General features: G+C 40.4%; 1 protein-coding gene across 3 annotated transcripts; it reads right to left on the minus strand.

Annotated features, from left to right (window-relative positions):
- Positions 1-493: 493 nt before the first annotated feature.
- LOC136441790 (uncharacterized) lies at positions 494-18455 on the minus strand. 3 transcript variants are annotated; one of them, XM_066438269.1, is made up of 8 exons: positions 18075-18455; positions 9560-9626; positions 5284-5420; positions 3971-4070; positions 3389-3465; positions 2576-2777; positions 1555-1699; positions 494-1085 (listed from the first exon to the last, which is right to left on the minus strand). In XM_066438269.1, the coding sequence occupies exons 1-8, from the start codon at positions 18327-18329 to the stop codon at positions 827-829; spliced, it is 1242 nt and encodes a 413-aa protein (XP_066294366.1). In that variant the 5' UTR covers positions 18330-18455; the 3' UTR covers positions 494-826. The 3 variants fall into 3 exon arrangements, with proteins under 3 accessions (XP_066294366.1, XP_066294368.1, XP_066294367.1); XM_066438271.1 differs by lacking the exon at positions 18075-18455 and adding an exon at positions 17647-17828; XM_066438270.1 differs by lacking the exon at positions 18075-18455 and adding an exon at positions 9761-9935.
- Positions 18456-19245: the final 790 nt, after the last annotated feature.

Consider the following 19245-nt stretch of genomic DNA (forward strand, 5'->3'; position numbering starts at 1 on the left):
ATGCTTTACCTTCAAACTGGTAATCATAACGTCACTCAGTGGTTGTGCATACAATTGTGCAGCAAAATATACCAGTTTAAATATTGTGTCACGCTGGTGTGAGCTTGATTGTTTTCAAAACAATCTTGTTAAAATGTGACAAACACTTAACTCAAACAGTAGCAGCATTGGCAGGAACACAATTATCATACAAAATGGACTGTTCCAGCTTATGGTTTTACATCAGACTTCTGCAAAGCAAATTGCAGTCACAAGCAGTCAGACAAATGCAAACCCAATGTTCAAGCAGTTTTCTGGCATGTCCATGTTTTTGGTGTAATAATGTCTAAAGTTCAATCTCTCAGACATGCATTGGAATATATCAATTCAGTCTGTGGGTACATGAAAACTGTAGTGCTAGGTTTTACACATTGGCAATATCTCTTATAATGATTAAAAGCAGCATTTTGGTTAATACATGTATATTCAAAAACGAAACAGGTTCAAATAGACGCTTTAGTGACAACCTAGTGTCTTCAACTGCATGGATCAATGTTACAGTTCCAAATTTGGCATTCTAAGTCCATGATATACAGCTCCCTTATCCAAGATTTCCCTTCTTTTCTACCCAAATTCGTAGTCATCATTGGTATTTTCTGATGTAACATATAGAAAGATTTGAGGATATGCTTCAATTTGTTGGCAATGCATGATACTGCCTGTAGGGGCTTTCTGAGAAGATCCTCAACCCATAGCAGAAGATTTGGACGACCAAATGCTAAGTCAACATCCCTACAGATTGAATCAAAAGTATGAGTAGTGTGATTAGTATTTCTGCGCCGTAAGCCTACGACCACTCGGGATGGATGGTGAAGTGGCGCGGGACAAAACCGTGAGGAGCGATGTACATGGATCCCTTGTTCTCGACGCGGCTGTTGGGAGGGTAGACGGGCATGTGGTGCCAGGTCTGGTACTCCATCTTGGCGTGGCGCGTCTGCGGAGAGAGGAGCCGCCCCACGACGTACGGGCCCAGCCGCGTGGTGCCGGCCGGCGCCGACTTGCTGAGGCCGCCCGCACCCAGCTTTATTGCAACTCCAGTTTTACCCCTGCAGGAAAATGGGATGTTCCAAAATCAGTGACAAGAAAACAAGGAGAGAAAAGTTTGACATCTTTGATAAAGTTTCTTATTTTGTTGTATTAAGTCACTTTTGCTTTGTGTTTTTTTTCTAATCTAAGTACATTTTGTATACTGATAAATAGATTCTTCATTAAATTTGTTTTTTGTTCTTTTGCATCTTCTTTGACTTTGGAATTGACTTTGTTATTGTATGACATTAGTATCCATTTTCCGGATATTTTTTCAATTTACGGCATATATTTGTGGAAACATAAAAATTGATGTGTGTGCAGATATCATCGAAAAATGACCTTAACTATATATTAATGTACTATACTTGCCAACAGAACTTTAGTATATGTCGTAGAGGGCAATAACCCAGAAAATTATGCTAATCGGTGTAGGCTGTTCTAGTGATTGTATGCAACGATACTGACTTGTCAGGCCAGTTTCCTTACTTTGATGACTCCAGGGTCTTGAGGACTGCGTCCAGCCGGGTACGTTTGGCGTGTCTGTCGGACGGGTCCATCGCCATACCCGCCGGCCCTCCCATCAGCCTCTGCCCCGCCAGCGACTTGAAGAACTCCATTGCCACTAACTTCTCTGTAGGTGGACAAGAAAGACATGTATGTATAAGTCATTGTATAAGATAATGTAAACTTTAGAATGTTAACTTGCAGCTATCCACACTTGTCTCCATGCAACAGTAATGAAGTTATACACTGGTAATGTTATGAGTGCTAAGTTATCTAAAGGTCAGGCAAGAAAGGACCTAATCTTTGGCTCAATCAACTCTTTGGCTCAATCAACTATTCCTCCTGGGTAAGACGTTTTTTTTACTATTATCCATTGACAAGCAGATACTGGGGGAAAATTGTAAGAATCTCTGCCCCATTTTTCTGGCAGCCGAACTTTGACCCACAGGAAAATTAGTGCAGTAAGACAACATTTCAAGATTTCCTTCTACCCCTGTCAAATAACAGGAAGAATAATTGGCTGACAAGTCTGCAAGCTCTAAATGACATTTTCAGCAGTTTTATGCTGGATCATCGTGCAATTTTTTTCATTTTAGGAATCGGATGACGTTTGCAGGTCTTGTTCAATGTGATTGGGTAGATTTTTAGGCGAGATATATTACGGTCCAGGAGGAGAAACCTGAAAAAAGTGGTCTCGTACTCGTAGGACACCCGATGTATATTTAGTCCAGTATCATAGAATGATAGCTTGATGTCTCTTGACCATTTTTAGGCGTTATGTTCTATGGTCCAGGTGGGATATCATGGTTCTAGGGCTCTTTATGCAAATTTATGCAAATGAGGTAATTATCTGGTCGATCGAGTCTCTGATGATTTCAAATTTTGGCGGCCGGCTGGCAATTAAAAATCACTGCTAAAGCTCATTGACTATGTGACAGGGGCTTTCTCAAAACTACACTGGAAAGTACTGCCAAGAACTACAAAATTGAATGTCACTACTCACCCCCCTCTGACGCTCCCTTCATCCACTTCTCCACAGCACTCTTGGCTCCCGGCTGGAGTGTCCTGTCTAGGACCTTACTGTTCCGAGCCTTCTCAGCCTCCATCAGGACCCTCTCCACAACGATCTTATCCTCCTCAGACGCCATCTCCAGCCATCGCTTAGCCGCGGACCGTGTTCTGGGGTTCAGGGTGTCGCTGATGGACTAGGGGAATGACAGGGAAGAAGCTTAACTTTTGATATACATGTATATAGAATACAACATGGTGTATCTGTATCTATATAGCCGGTATAACTGCCCTTCAGCGTAATACACCAGCTACGCAGGAATGCAGTGTGGCAGTAGCTGGTGTATCACCCAAGGTACCCGCCCAATCGCAGGTAGGATCGCCTACTCAAACCCATGAGAGGGCTGGGACCGAGAGTGATGTGGAATACGTGTTGTATTTTTTATATGTCATGTACCCACTAGAAAAAACACACAATTCAATGCGAAATGCACATGAAGTTGAGAAAATTTGGTGTCTTCAAACAAAAACAACAACATCAGTCTCAATGTCCGAATCCAGTATTCGAATTGTGCAGTGGTGCACTCAGCACATGTGAAGTGTGTTTGAATGATTCAAGTAGAAGGCTGTGTGATAACCCAAAATATCACCTGGTCTATAACACCCATATCAAACATTATCATGGCCCAGGTATGACATAAGCCCTTGTACGGGCTACATTGAATACTGTCTGTCTGTCTGAAAATGGTTTCATTAGAACTGAAAATGCTTTTGCTATGAAACGTTCAATCGTTTCCACATAACCTACCTGAATAGGAGCCTTGTATTTCTTCTCTTTCTTCTTAATGATCAGCTGTGGCTTCATTCCATTGTCAATCTTAGGCACTGTGAAACAGACAGATATTGGCAAATAACATTTATTTAGTGAATTTAACAATGTACAACATCACACTCCAAAGTTACATATGCATTAGCTGAATATAATTTTACTGCCGAAATTCCAATGCCTTACTCCTTTTTTGAAAGAAATACATTTGCTATTAGATTAAGCATAACAATAATCCTCACAATGTTATACATGTAGTTGTCATCAGTTGTAGCACTTTGCTCAGTGACACTTAAGCCCCTATCTCACTGGACCCGCGGCACATTGGCGGCCTCGCTGCGTCCTAAACTGTATTTGTGTTACTCTTGACGTCATTGTGGGAATACCATGCAAAACGTACAACTAAAACTAAAAAGACAACAAAACACTCAAAGCATAAAAAGATTAATTTTTCATTGATGCAGGAAGGTCACCAACGTGCCACAGGTCCAGTGAGATAGGGGCTTAAAATTAAGGAATAGTTTCTTTGAAAGCTAAATGTTTAAAAAGGAAAGTGCTACTTACAGGTACTTTCCCATGCCTTAATTTCTTTCTTGGGAGGAGGGTAAGTTTTACTGAGGTAGTGCGCCGACTCTGCCTGTCTCTCAAAGGCCTCGGACTGGAGCTGAAGGAAAATAAAGATGTGTTTAAAGTTACATATATATGTAGTAAACTTCCAATTAGATAATGCAGATTAAACCTCTTTTATATCAATTTATACGTCTGACATATAAAATCTACAATACTGGTATATTATTGTCTGCTTTAGTGTCATTTAGCCTGGGACCTCCTCCCCCCCCTACTTTGCCCCTCGCGGGGTTATCTGGGGGTATATTAAGTTGAAGTTGAATTTCTAAAGACTTGTGATTTCGACTTAAGTTTTCTGTGTTTTGGAAGTGGGATTGGTCAGATTTTGCTTTTGTAAAAGTTTACGAAAGCGAAATCTTACCAATGACACTTATTTTACTTTAGGCCACACCAATTTAATTTCTTGGTTAACAGATTTGTTTTTAAATTTTAGCAAAAAAAATCATGAAAACAGAAGGCTCCGGTGAAAACTTGCACCTGACCCTGTTGCTCCCTGAAACTTGTGTGCACCAAAGTACAAACTTTCCTCTGAGATTCTGTTTTCATGTTGATTTTCCAATCTAGCATTTTTTAATAATTTTTTTTATTCCTTTAACCAAGAAAATAAATTGGTGTGGCCTTAGTGTCATTTCTAAAGACTTGTGATTTTGACTTAAGTTTTCTGTTTTTTGGAAGTGTGATTGGTCAGATTTTGCTTTAAAATTTGTAAAAGTTTACAAAAGCAAAATCTGACCAATCACGCTTATTTCACTTTAGTTTTATTTTATTTTATTGCAATTGCAGCAGTAAAATACTTGTAGAGCACAGGCAGCTATAAATATAGAATACAACGCGGGGTATTCCGTATCACCCGAGGTACCAGCCCGATCGCAGGTATCGGACCCGCGGGAGGGCTGGGACCGAGGGTGATGCAGAATACACCGTGTTGTATTCTATTTATGTCACATATTTCAATGCGGAATGCGCCAGAAGTTGAGGGAGTTTCGTGTCCTCGAACAAAGAAATCGTAACAAAATCGATTCCAGTATTCAAATTTTTGATAGCGGCGCAACCGGCGCGCTCGAAATGCATTCTAAATTTTCTATGGAAGCCCATGTGATACAAGTCTAGAACCCCATATGATATGGAAAATTATCACACGGTCTGGAACACCTGTATCAAACGTTTTCATGGCCCAGGTATGACATAAAGATAAATATAGCAATGATTGCATCAAGGAGGTTAAAAACCTCATTGGTTGCACGACTCACGTTCATCTTATGGTTGATGGGTGGGCTGAAGTGAGTGGTGTCGGTTTTCTCATGCTGCTTCTTCGAGACAAACTTCACAGGAGTCTTCTTATGAACCTTCGCCACCTCGCTCAGGACATCGTTCTCTGTAACTGATTCTAGAAGAACAAAATAAAGGCTGTTGTCAGACAAAGTTAGATAGAATGCAGGCACCTTGTGCTTAGTCCCTACCAGACTACAGGCAATATAGGATTGCCTAAATTCAATATATATATAACAGTATGACTGACTAACTCTCTACTTTAAATGCACTTTAGCACACAGAAATAGCCATTTGGCACCCCATTCTCTATTAGATACATAGTTAGGCAGCAGGGAGAAGGTTTAAGTTTGAGGTGACTTGATTTTACAATAGGGAGAAAATGGAGTGTGCACGGTTTTGATTTGCGGTGGGAACAAGGTGGAAGACGGACAAAAGGTAGAACAAGCATTCTTGCTGTGGTTTTTATTATCTCCATGAAAAAAGGCTTTTTCATGAGATACTGTTTTGCTTGCGTTTGGTGTCTGTGTGTATGTTTGTGTCACCGGACGCTTAAAGTCGCCATAACTGTAGAACCTGTACATGGATTGAAATGATTTTTGGTATGTGGGTGGGTGTCAGGTGGAGGAAGGTCAAGGTAGATTTTGGGCTTCCTGGCATGTGTGACTGGAACTGCAATGGCGTATTTGTTAAAATCTTAAATGTAGAAGAACTGAAGAGTGGATGGACAGATCATCATGTTCTTTGGTACACAGGTAGGTTAGACCAAGTGGTACACACTTAAGTGCAAACTATGCAAATGAGACCGAATTTGCATAAGTTAGGAGGTAAATCGTTTGCATGTGTGTCGTCGGATGCTTAAAGTCAGCATAACTGTAGAACGTGTGGATGGATTGTAATGATATTTGGTATGTGGGTATGCGCTGGGAGGAGAATGGTCAAGGTCGATTTTGGGCCCCCTGGTTTGTGTCCCTGGAACTGCAATGGCCTATTTGTAAAAATGTTCTAAAGGGGTTTAACTGAAGAGAGGAACAACAGATTTTCATGTTATTTGGTACGCTGGTAGGTTGGACGGAGATGAACACACTGAAGTGCAAATCATGCGAAGTTATTGTGTTTGTGTGTGTGTGCGTGTGTGTGTATGTTTGTGTCACCGTGTTTGTATGTATGTGTCACCGGACGCTTAAAATCAGCATAACTGAAGAACGTGTGGATGGATTGAAATGATATTTGGTATGTGGGTAGGTGCTGGGAGGAGAAAGGTCAAGGTCGATTTTGGGCCCCCTGGTATGTGTCACTGGAACTGCAATGGCGTGTTTGTAAATATTTTCAAAGGAGAATAACTGAAGAAAGGAGCGACAGATTTTCATGTTATTTGATACGCAAGTGGGTTAGGCAGAGATGTACAAACTGAAGTGGTAATTATGCAAATTTGGACTGAATTTGCATAAGTAATGAGGAATATCTACTTCTCCATTGTGGGTATGGGCTTTGAGGTTACATCTGTTGAATCCATTGGTCTCTTATCTAGGGCGAGTATTCCCTAATTCCCAACAGCTGGTGGTTCCGCTGCCCAAAACCAAGTAGATGTAAGGGTGGTAACTCTACTAATGGTGTTGCAGAAAGTTATATGTACCTTTTGTTTCATAGTACGGATGTTATATTTAAAATGTAGGTACCTTTAGAACAGGTCAATACACCTGACAATAATCTATGCTAATGAGGACCTAATTCACATAATTTATGCATAATCATGTATTTCCCTAACCGTAAAAGCTGTGGCTGTCATATGTGAGATGTAGGTACCACTAGGAAAGGTGAATACACCTGGACATAAATCATGCTAATGAGGACCTCATTTGCATAATGTATGCAGAAACTTGTATTTCCCTTACCATAATAGCTGCAGATATCATATTTGAGATGTAGGTTCCTTCAGGAAAGGTTAACACACTTGTCCATGAATTATGCTAATGAGGACCTCATTTGCATCTTTATGCGTTAATGTGTATATCTCCTACCGTAAAGGCTATGGATGTCATATTTGAGATGTTGGTACCATTATGAAAGGTAAAAAAGCCTGGCCATAAATTATGCTAATGAGGGCATCATTTGCATAATTTAGGCATATCCCTTGCCGTAAAGGCTACGGATGTCATATTTCAGATGTAGGTAATTTTAGGAAAGGTGAACACAGAACACACATGGCCATAAATTATGCTAATGAATATCATTTGCATAATTTATTCATAGATGTGTATTTTCCTTACCGTTAAAGCTACGGATGTCATATTTTAGATGTAGGTACTTTTAGGGAAGGTGAATACACCTGTCCATAAAATATGCTGATGCGGACCTCATTTGTATAATTTAGGTATAACCTTGTATTTCCCTTACTGTAAAGGCTATGGATTTCATATTTGACATGTAGGTACCTTTATGAAAGGTCAGAAAACCTGGCCATAAATTATGCGTCATATTTGAGGTGTAGGTAACGGGAGGGGAATATCCTGCATTTTCCCGAAAATGTTGCCTTTCTAGGTTCTATTACGTGGATATCCTCTGGCACACAAAACAAAACAACCAGCGGCAACAACAAATAACTAGGGAAAATAAACACATCTCATATAAAAACAAATTTCATGGAGATTTTGGGTCTTCGGACTCTTGTTTTAAAGTTTGTGATGGAGAGTTTACCACGAAAGCCATGAATGCTAAATCCTCTGCAAGCTTTTTTACAGTATCCAGCCTATCTGGCCAATTTCTATGACAACCATGTGCTACTAAAATTGTTGACCAGGTTTGTTTGCTTGGAAGTTGTGCAAGAAAATTGTTTTAAGCCAGCCCAGGTGCTAACTTTTCAAACCTCCTTAGCTGGGGGTCGCAATGCCATTTCTAAGGGGTGCTTTTCTAAGACATCTGTCATTGAGCTTTGTAAGGTTTGATTAAATGCAAAGGGCTTTCTTAGTAGGCTTTTCAAGAAAGCTTTCGATAAAGGTGGCTGTACTCCTAATGCTGTGAGCAGTGCGGCCATAAGACAAAAGCGAGCAGCTGGCTCAAATTTCAAACAGACTACGACTGCCGTATCACAGAAGGGCCTGTACAAAGAACTGTCTTGTAAGCATAGAGGTGAATCTTGCCAGCACACGTGCATGCGGTAAAACGATTCCACGTTGTTGACACTTGTAAGGAACACTACAAGTCCTTGTTGACACTTCCAGACCCTGGTTAAAGGATCACTGAAAAATTACCCTTCGATGTTGACGCTGTCTATAAACCGGTCAGAGCTCCTATGATTGTTACCTGGGTGAGGTCAAGACTTGTTTATTGCAGGTTAGCCAAGCTAAAAGGGGACTGAAAACTAAATCTCCCACTTCTTATGTTGATAGTGAAACAGTCTGGCAAACTTTAGACGGAATACAAGACGTTAAAGATATGCATCTTGAAGTTGAGACAACGAATGTTAAGAACTGCTAAAGCAGCAAGAGTTTTTGTGTGGTGCCCAAACTGTATATTCAACAAACTTTTAAAGCTACTTTTATGTGGAATTTTTTGCAGCCCTGTTGTAAAATGGTTCAGTCCACAGCGTCCCTTATCGCTATGGTAAACATTCATATTGTGAATGAGGTCTGAAAACCTTTGTCGGAGGGATTAGGAAAGACTGGCTGTAAAAATATACCAACAGGTCAACAAGGCGCCGGACAAAGACGATAATCCGTTGGATTGGAGAATGGATGGCCGTTCCCGCGTTAGAACACTACGGTTGCTACGGCGGGTTCAAATGAAGCCCGGGCCGAACTCGGGAAAGAGTCGCCAACAAGTGGTGAAAGGGAAAGTTTGTTGGCTCAACAACTTTAAGAAATGAAGACACCGCCCTGACCCAGACTATAGAACCGAGCTGATCTGAATATGAAGCAAATATAAAAGAAAGCACATCGTTCAACTGGTGTCCACTTTCTTAGGTATGCGTCTGGAGTGCCATATGGCTGCAAAGTGGTGCCAACTACTGTTCAGGTTCTTTTTAAGAGCCACTATGTAAAATAGTCAGTAAATTTGGTGTGCAAGTGTTCATTACAACAAGTGGAACTACATGCCATAAGAGTGTGTGGGAACATACCACTTTTGCATGTCACGTCAAGACTTGTGCTTTGAACTCAGCAGCTAACGCTCTCTAAAAGATGTTCGTGCAAAAGCTAGTTGAAAGCAGAGACTTATTAAAAGCGTGGGAATTTCAGAAGGTATTTTTCGAGGGCTTACTTTTTCCATCGACCGCATTATAGTCGGCTGTGACCAGTCTCGTCGGCACCTTCCAGCTCATGAACATCTGCAGAAAAACAAGGAAACAAACAAAAACACAAACATTAATGCAAACCACCAAATCACAATTTTATGACAGGTTAAAAAGACAATGTTGAAGTTTCACCACCACATGGTTATCGTATTGGAAGAATAATTTACAGGAATGTCCCTGGATGGGTCATAGTGAAGTCCGTATGGATACTTCAGCTTGTAGTTCTTCTTAGCTTCCTTTCCCTTCTTGTTAGGTTTCTTCGCTAGTGCCGCCATGCCACGACAGTACGAACATTACTGCGCAATAAACGTCAAGGAAAGCGGAGTATCATTCCTTCACAGCGGCGCGGCGCCGGTTACCATGCTCGCCCCGTACGGCGTGATTGGTTGGCGTGCTCGGGCGGTGGCTAAATATTTACAGTATCATGCACTTCAAATTACCCCCATTGTGTGTCCAGCCTATAGGGGTAGCCGGGACAAAACCTTGTATTTGCACAGCTTTGGGGACCTTAATGGAGTTTTTATATGGGCGTCTTATCTTACTGCCTGGGTGTTATTGCGGAATAAAAGTTCCCGATTTGTTTGCCGCCGTTTGTAAATGTTCTATTCAACGCCGTGGCACGTCGGTAAATGATTAGACCTGTACTTTTTCAAGAGCGACAAAACAAGTGAAATTTATTGCGACTGGTATCTTTTAATGGTGACAAGTTAAGGCTATGTTGTGACATTTAGAAGCAGTGAAACGTGAGGTCTCTAGCAGGACTTAGACACTTCCTTGTGTGCGTAAGTCTCAATAGGTGAAGTGAACGAGAACGTTTGCAAAGTTGCCTTTTCAAGGCGTGAAAAATCCTCTGTGTTGAATGAATGCTAAGTTGTCCTTCTTAGCATTCATTTGACAGTTCCGGAATTCCTTCCTTACTCACTGGGAATGCTTTAGGGACTTGTTTTTATTGGCTAAGTCACAAAAATCACATTGTTTTTAATCTCCTGAGCAAATACTAGTAGATCAAATGGGTTAGTGGCAAACAAAAGTGGTGCATGATAGTGAGGACCCCTAGCAGATGAGCCCATAACTGCAGTGCCAACCACCTGTTACTGGTTGCTAAGGAAGAGACCACTCATTGCAAATAGGGGGGAGGAGAAGAAGGGAGGGACAAGTAGTATACCTAACCACTGTTAACAAAATCAAATTCAATTTCCCTCTTACCTTGCTATTGACAATGACATTGACATACAGTAGGCTCATATTTTGCCCCTTTTTTCACACAATATTACCAGATGTTGTGATACAAAAATAACCCTCAAAAGAAACATCGGAACATGCCTTAAAAACTTCCTATCAGGACACAATTTCCAGAAGTTTTGAAAGTATACATTACACTGTTTCAACAACAGTCTAACTACTGTAAATGCATTTAAGTTCGTGTGGTTTTTATTTTGCGCTAAGGTGAAAATGGAGTGTTCGCGGTGGTTTGCGGCAGCGCTATAGTCACATACTGCTACAGTATTGGACAAAAATGTTCGCGGTGGTTTTAAGTTCGTGGTAAAATGGTCGCCGTGAAAACCACAAACATAAAACCACTGTGAACATTTCTGCATTTACAGTAATGGAAAGTCAAGTTCGTTTCCTTTCTTTGCTCCCGAATGGAACACCTTATTAAAGACCAACACAGGTGTATCAGTGTCCACGTTCTATTGTCCTCAAAATAACACAGAAACTAGAGTCGTGAAGCGTGGCTGCTACTCTATAAGATTAAATCCCACCTATTGTTTGCGTCCCTTTATTAGATTTTCTCTTTTTCCCATGTGCTATTCTTGTGTAGTGAATGGCAGAGAGTTTAATATTGTCTGGAGCCTTAGTTTGTTCTATGGAACAATTATCTGATAGGGCATTATATTATGCTGCAGTAATATTACCTTCTAGTTGGTTTTCCTATGTTGTATCAGGTTTATTTAGGTCAATCGCTGCTCGAAAATAAAGAAATTGAGAAGTTACGGTCATATATATATGTTCCGTTTTTTATAAACATGTAGCTTTGAACTTTCTTTTTAATTCAATATGTTTTAAATTGCATTCAGAATTTTTGCAAGCAGTAATGGTAATTTGAAAGATTTTTATATCTCAGTATGCTCGTTGATATATTAGAGTACTAAATAAAACCCATTATTGATACATGCCATATGACCAAAACTTATCAATTTCTTTATTTTTGAACAGTGATTGACCTATAAAAACCTGATATGACATAGGGAACCAACCAGAAGGAAATAATGCAGCATAACTGATTTTGTCACAAATTGGCTTTGAAAGCCATGTTTTAACCTTTAGCACTCTGAAGAAGCTGTTTGGCACCCAATTCTCTATTGGTTACAGAGTTAGGCAGCAGGGAGAAGGTTAAGATGTAAGGCAAAAGACAAGGTAGAAATATTTGTGTGTATAATTTTCAGCATTACCGGTATTTTTTTTTCATTTTTGTTGCAGAATGTCAAAGTTTGTGAGAGGTTTGACGCTACCTGAAGCTCCCGGTGCCGCTGGCTTTACGTCACCATCCTAATTGAAAAATACAATCCCTCACAACATGTCTGGGCTGGGTGTCCAACCCTAGGATCAAACTCTGGCCCACGGATCCATGGGATTTCAATGGCTGCATTACCGCTTGGGCCACGGGGACATGGCTTTTCGCAAACATGCAAAAATCTTTGCCATACAAATCATTAATAAGATCTAGAGTAACATACAACCACACAAGTGCGTGATATATTGGCCAGTATGTATGAAGGGGAAGACAATTGTTATGGGAGCCCTAGAAATGAAAAGCCTGTGTAGATTAGTCCTGTAGTTTGCCATAGAAGTAAGCTGGGTGGATCTGGTATGGGGTAAAGTGGGAGATACCATTCTGGCATCTTACGTCACACTAATAATTTGATTTTCACTTGAAAGTACATCTGTGTTGGTAGAGAAGCCAGTTGAACTGTAAATTGCCAACACAAAAATTGGACTTACCCAAATTTTCCTCATTCCTTGACAAAGACTGAAGCTGATCAGTTCAAAATTTGGGTAATATTTGGTGTTGGCAATTTTCAGCTCAACTTTGATTCAGAACCAAATTGATATTTTAGTTATTGGATTAGAAAATTAAACAATACTAAAAAGTAAACTGGAATATCAACATGATAACTGAGTCTGAGGGAAAGTATGTACTTTGTTCATTTATTTAATTCTTAGGCCACACCAATTTTATTTCTTGGTTAATGGATTTTTTTTAATTTTAGAAAAAAAATCATGAAAACAGAAGGCTGGGGTGAAAACTTGCACCTGACCCTGTTCACTCCCTGAAATTGTGTGCACCAAAGTACAAACTTTCCTCTGAGATTCTGTTTTCCTGTTGATTTTCCAATCTAGCTTTTTTTAAAATTCCGTTATTAAACCAAGAAATTAAAATGGTGTGGCCTTTAGTTTAGAATGTTGAACAGCCTGAATGGCTATGCCCATACACGTACATGTACATACCCAACACCTAGGACACCTGTTTGTGTTATGTCAACAAACAAACTTAAGATTCAACACCATCGGAAGTCTTGTCACTGATTGATGGTGTTGTTTTGACTTAACTTTCACGAGTTGGTTCCTCGGTACTTGGGATGTGTGGGTTTAACTTGTTGTGTCTAAAAACTTGCACAGTTTGGAAGGAATGCAGTTTTCCTGTGTTGTTCCCTTGTACCTAACAAGTCTAGATTAGAGCTAGGAGACTGGTTTAATGTAAGGGAATACATGAGGCTTATAATAAGAATTGTGCTGCAAAGTTCTGATGGAATGAGGATTTTCCATGGATTATATAGATTTGGATGTAGGTTTTGCATAGAGCCTAGGTAAGCTCTACATTTCAATAACACTGCATAGCTGTGAAGCTGTTGTGTTACACCAAAGAACAGTTATACTACATGTAGGTCATCATTTAATAGAGATACAGAATGATACAGATACAAAGATTTGTCAGGTAGGTTCATTATTCATGATAGTTTAGATATAGTTCATGCAGTCACAAAGGTTCTGCCCAGACTCTCAGCTATTCTAAAGCGGGTACTGTAAATGCAGAAATGTTCGCGGTGGTTTTATGTTTTTGTCTAACACTGTAGGAGGTTACTGACCCCCAGCCCAAGATGGCGGTTACAGGACCAGCTGGCCACTAGGAGGGCGATTCGTCAGGCTATGTAGGAGTATGTGACTAGGCGCTGCCATAAATTTAAAACCACTGCGAACACTCCATTTACGCCTTAGTGCAAAATAGAAACCACATGAACTTAAATGCATCTCATTAAAACTGTGGCACGTTGGAGACCTCGCTGCGGCCGATTGATTTGACAGAGCGCTCAATGAATTCCATCGATAAAAAACATATCTTTTCATGCGTTGATGAAAGTTAGACATCCAGGTAGTAAGATACACCAAAAATAATTACTCAAGCAACTGGATGAAATTTTGAAACAGTCAAAATGACTGTTTCAAAATTTTATCAAGTTGCTTGAGTAATTATTTTTGGCGTATATCTTTTTATGCTTTGTGTGTTTTGTTGTCTTTTTTGTCATACTTGTACGTTTTGCATGATATTCCCATTCTAAAGCCAAGGGTAACACAAACCCAATTTAGGACACAGCGAGGGCGCCAACATACCGCAGTCCAGTCAGATACATGTACTAGCTGCCTGAAGATTTCTCATTTTCAAATATGTAGCAAATTTTCCTAATCACCTCGGTAAAATCAGTGTTTTCATTTTCAGCATGAGATTATAGGCTTAAATCCTTTCTAAAACATGAGTCCCGATACTGTAGGCTTAACATCAGTTTGGAATATCTTTTAACAGATCTTCTACCTTTTAAATCTGAATAAAGAAGTGAAAAATGTCATTACATGCAGTTGTTATGCTAATGTTAATTGCATGGAGACCCTCCCACACAAACCTTTGTCATCACAGTTTCCATAATGGCTTCTTTTTGTTGTTTCAAGAATGATGACATCATAGATGTGAAGATAATGCAATGATCAATTATTGTAATTAGTGTGTATTATGATGGTAATATATTGCATTCAATATGTTCATCATAATCTCTTGACAAGTGAAATCTCAAGGGGATAAGTCTTCTAAAACTAATACTGTAAATGCAGAAATGTTCGCGGTGGTTTTATGTTCGTCGTTTTCGCGGTGACCGTTTCACCGCGAACTTAAAGCCACTGCAAACATTTTTGTCCAATACTGTAGCAGTATGTGACTATAGCGCTGCCTGGAATTTAGAACCACCGCGAACACTCCATTTTCGCCTTAGCGCGAAATAAAAACAACGTGACTGAAATGCATTTACAGTATTGTCCTCAGGCATGCAGCCTTTATTCAAGTGTGTACCATATATTGTGGCACCAAAAACACTCACACATACAAATTCCACTGCAGTACCATAGGAAACCACCAGGAGGTTGATTCTCAAACTTGACCTTCATCTTACTGATACCTACCCACCGGTTAAATATCATAAACATTCATCCAGAGCTTCTTGAGTTATGCTGTTTACATCAAACACATGCATGCATCCACAGCCACTTTAACATAGCAAAGCCGAAAACATCAACTTCTGGCAAAGATAATTAGGATATCATAAAACATGTAGGTGAGTATGCAATGTGAAATGATTTAGAACCTGAAGCTCTTTTCAATGTGTTGTAAGTGTGGATGAATGTGAGTGAAGTACGATGTAATACAAATGTATCTTCATCTACCCTTAATAGTGCCCATCCCCTTCTCATAAATTGGTACCTCCTAACTAGTCCTAAGGCATAAAAACAATTTGGGTTTCCGCGGTTGCCCTCCAGAAAAAATTAGGGTAGCAATGTAAAACTGAAATGCAGCAGGCGCTGGTATTTCCAACATCGTATTGTAATTATACAGACATGCATAGCATGTTAACAGAGTGTGAAAGACAAGAACTCTGTTTGAATTTCATCACTCATTATGAAATATTTCATGTCCTTTGTCTGAGGGCAACCAAAAAATGGTGGGGTCATGTAGTGTAACGGCAACGTGTTTGGCCCAGAGTTCCTGGGTGCAAATCCGGTCGTGTCACCGATCTTGTGCCCTTGGAAAGGCACTTTACACGACTTTCCTCACTTCACTCAGGTGTAAATGAGTACCTACCAGTAGGCTAGGTTAGGGACGTCCCTCGGTGGGAAGTTAAATGGAGGGAGGTCTCTTGTGTTTGAGGAGAGCTACACCCCACGCACATTAAAGAACCCACCACACCTTTTGTAAAAGAGTAGGGGCATGCCCCGGTGTGCGATGGTCAAACTTCTACTGTTGGGTAACCAGATACATATTTTTTTTCCCTTGGCCTAAGAACTTCAGACAGGTGGTGATCCTCACAGCAGGGGAGTGCGATGCTTCAGTAACTGATTGTTTCCCCAAAGGCTTCTGTACATTCTTAGGCCACCCCAAGTTATTTGCCTGGCTCTCAGAGACATTTCAACGTAAAAACGAAGAAAGAGGACAATGTGAACACAAAGGGCTGGAAGGAAAACTTGAATGATTCATGCTTCAATTTAGAATATATTTTGTTTCAAATACAAGATGTACAAGAACTGTCAATTCAAATTGGCATAGCCTTATGTCTTGTTTTCTTATCAATATGCTGTGAGTCATCTTGTAGCTTTGGCGACTAGTAAAACCACTCTACATATTTCTTGGTCTTATTTTGTCTACTTTTCTCCAACTTATGGAAAGAAAGTCTCCTAGAAGGTGTCAACAATGATGACTTATTTTTTATGCTCTTTTTCCCAAATACTAGTAGAAAATATAGATTTTATTTGATCAGAAATGAACATGGAAACAATCACATACTCTCTTGTTGAAGTTGAATATTAAACAAACCCGTACAAAGTATATGGATGTAAATAAGTAACAGAATCTACTCAAAAGCCATAATGGTCTCGCAAAACAAGCTATGACTCTTGAGAGGTTTGTGTGATGACTAGCCCTTTGTTCCTTACAACCCTTAGAACTAAAGACGTGAAAACTTAACTTGTAGACGTCAAAACTTTCTTAAGTGCTAACTGGGGGGCAAAGACTGCATACCACGAGAAACACTAAAGAAAGTGCTGTTTTCTTGCAAAATAACGCCTCAAACCAAAGAGGTTACCTCCTTGCTTCAACAAAATGTCAAGTCATGTTTGAAGAAGGCAGGGGTTGGAAATGTGTTTGCTGTCTGACTCATACCTATACGGTTCATGTACAGTTTGTATCAAAGACTCGATTCACGCCAATGGCATGTCCAGAAGGGCAAACTTATGGACTTCATTGTTACTTTCACTCAGTAAATGTCACGGTTAATTCCTTCAGTTGTGTACCTAACTCCTGACACTACCCTGACACGGTAAGAATGTTATTTGATCAAGCAATCGCCGTATTTGTGTAGCTAAGCTAAAGTTTTCTCTCACAACCGTCCGATAATACACAAAAATTCTTCACATCGGCACGTAAAATAACCCTCCACACCTTCTAGTTGTTTCTAGACCGCGTCCTCTGCAACATTTCTTAACTTCAAATTCCTGACGAAACAAAGAAATGACCCATTTTTCTTTGTTATGTTTTCTCCTTTTCAACTCATGACGAAAAAAATTACACCAAGATAGCCTTAAAATGTCATCCATGCGTCCTTTAATTAGAAAATTGAGATAATGGATCTGAAAAGACCTAGATAAAAGGACGGAGGTTTGCCGCCATCTTGTATTCCCTTACAGACGATGTTTTGTGACAGGTGTACGCCGTCATAGATATACACCTGTTTTTACCCAAAACTTCCAAAGTTTCACACGTAAACAAGGCTTAACGCCGATTCCTGTAGTTTGAGCGAAACTCCTTGGGTTTTCTACACTCGGTCGGACAATGTAAGACGTTTGCAAAACAACTTAAGAAACCTAAGAAGCCCTACTCAACATATGAGTAACACACATACCAGTCCCACCACTTTTCAGTCAAGCATGCGAAGATAAGACACTTTTCCAACCCTACCTGTCCCGACTTGCTTTTCCGTGGCCACGGATAGTCTTCCATCTTGTCAGTAGACTTTAAGAAACTCATATTTCTTGAAAACGAGCTACGTAACTATGCAGAACTTTTTCGTACACAAAAAAAGTCGTCTGCCAGTTGGTCAGGACGCCATGGCGGTAACCAAGGATCGTTTACCCGACGGAGTGTTGGTATAAAGTGACCCACGACAGACAGATCGCATTGTACCGTGCAAAGTACACCGCACGCCACACACAAAGACTCGAGCAAACTATACAGTGAATACACTGACCCAGTAAACACAGTGGATTATTACCCCCGCGTTTCAATTACAGAAGGAAATCGAATCTCAATTTGATTTCTTCCGTTGTTTGCGCTTGCCTTGTATTCTTGTCAGAGTTATCGATGATTATGATAAAGTATATTTTTACCTGCGAAGGGTGGGGGTTGTTACGTCTGGTGGGTGATATCGGGCGGACGTCGGCTCGAGAACTCCGGGCAGTACTCCCTGTCGCCGCCGTCCAACCGCGAATTTCTCGACGTATCGTGCTTGTGTCTGCCACCGAAGACTCTTCATCCGAATATTTCCCGCTTGGTGGTGGAAAAACTCCTTTCGAATCCATTTGGAGAGCTTTGATAAGCTTGGACGCGAAATTTCCGGGCGGTAGGTCGACTTTGAGAGCCATGTTTCCGCCCTGTGTGCTTCTGAGCTTACATCAAAGTCAACCAAAGTTTGTCTCAATGAAGTTCTGTGTTTGCCCCACTGACAGCTCGCTTGCATGCGCACCTGTCTGTCTACCTTTATGATGAATAACACACGTGGGTCAATTGTTTCGCGTCCTTAGCAACCATTCTGACGACCACCAGAGGGTCTTCGTTCTGATTGGTTGGCTGGCGGCCGGTTTCTCGGTCGAGCGACCCCGCACAAAAACACGCACACGATCGCGTTTCCAATTTACGCTAACGTAAACTTCTGAGATCACGACCCTCAACAGAATAAAAAAGTTGATACAGTTTGATAAACATGGAGTGAAGAAACATGGGGTTATGAAAACAAACTTATAAGTGTCCCTTACTGGGGTCGCTGTGGATGGTTTTGGAAACGCCCGCGCGAAAGCAATTAGACTGGCTGTTGTGGCAATAAAAGAAAAAGATTCGATACACAAGATCTACGCTGTGCAAGGCGACGAGGGTTTAGTGATAGGTGGGCACAGACTTCGATTGGGTACTAGTTTTTATCGGTTTGCGCTCCTTAAACATATTGTGCTTTTTGTGACGTATTTTTTCTCTCTTCTGAGAGAAAATGAGAAAAATCGCCTTATATGAAAACGTGCTTTTTTTAACCCTAAAAAATTTTGACGAACAGACGCGAAATACTAGTAATAACTAGACAAGTGTTCAAAATCACTTGTCCCTAGGCCCTTTGGCCAATTGCAAGGAACCTTTTCAAGCCTTACTCCCACCGTTAGGCTTTTTTAATTCCTTTTCTCAAATTTTAAAAGAGTCACATATACAAACCACGCAACCTCGGTTAAGACGTAAGACAGTGATGGCATGGGTTTGTATACACCAGGGCACGCACTTAATTAAGTTAAGCTAAGA

This window comes from Branchiostoma lanceolatum, chromosome 9 (assembly GCF_035083965.1).
Source record: "Branchiostoma lanceolatum isolate klBraLanc5 chromosome 9, klBraLanc5.hap2, whole genome shotgun sequence".
In the NCBI taxonomy this organism is placed as follows: domain Eukaryota; kingdom Metazoa; phylum Chordata; class Leptocardii; order Amphioxiformes; family Branchiostomatidae; genus Branchiostoma; species Branchiostoma lanceolatum.

What these genes read in the sequence shown, in the direction of transcription:
- LOC136441790 (XM_066438269.1), bottom strand. Translation starts at nt 18,329, where the DNA reads ATGGCTCTCAAAGTCGACCTACCGCCCGGAAATTTCGCGTCCAAGCTT. An exon ending in CCATCAACCATAAGATGAAC is followed by an intron (nt 4,071 to 5,283) that starts GTGAGTCGTGCA and finishes ATTTTCCTTCAG; the next exon opens with CTCCAGTCCGAGGCCTTTGA. An exon ending in TAAGGCATGGGAAAGTACCT is followed by an intron (nt 3,466 to 3,970) that starts GTAAGTAGCACT and finishes TCTGTTTCACAG; the next exon opens with TGCCTAAGATTGACAATGGA.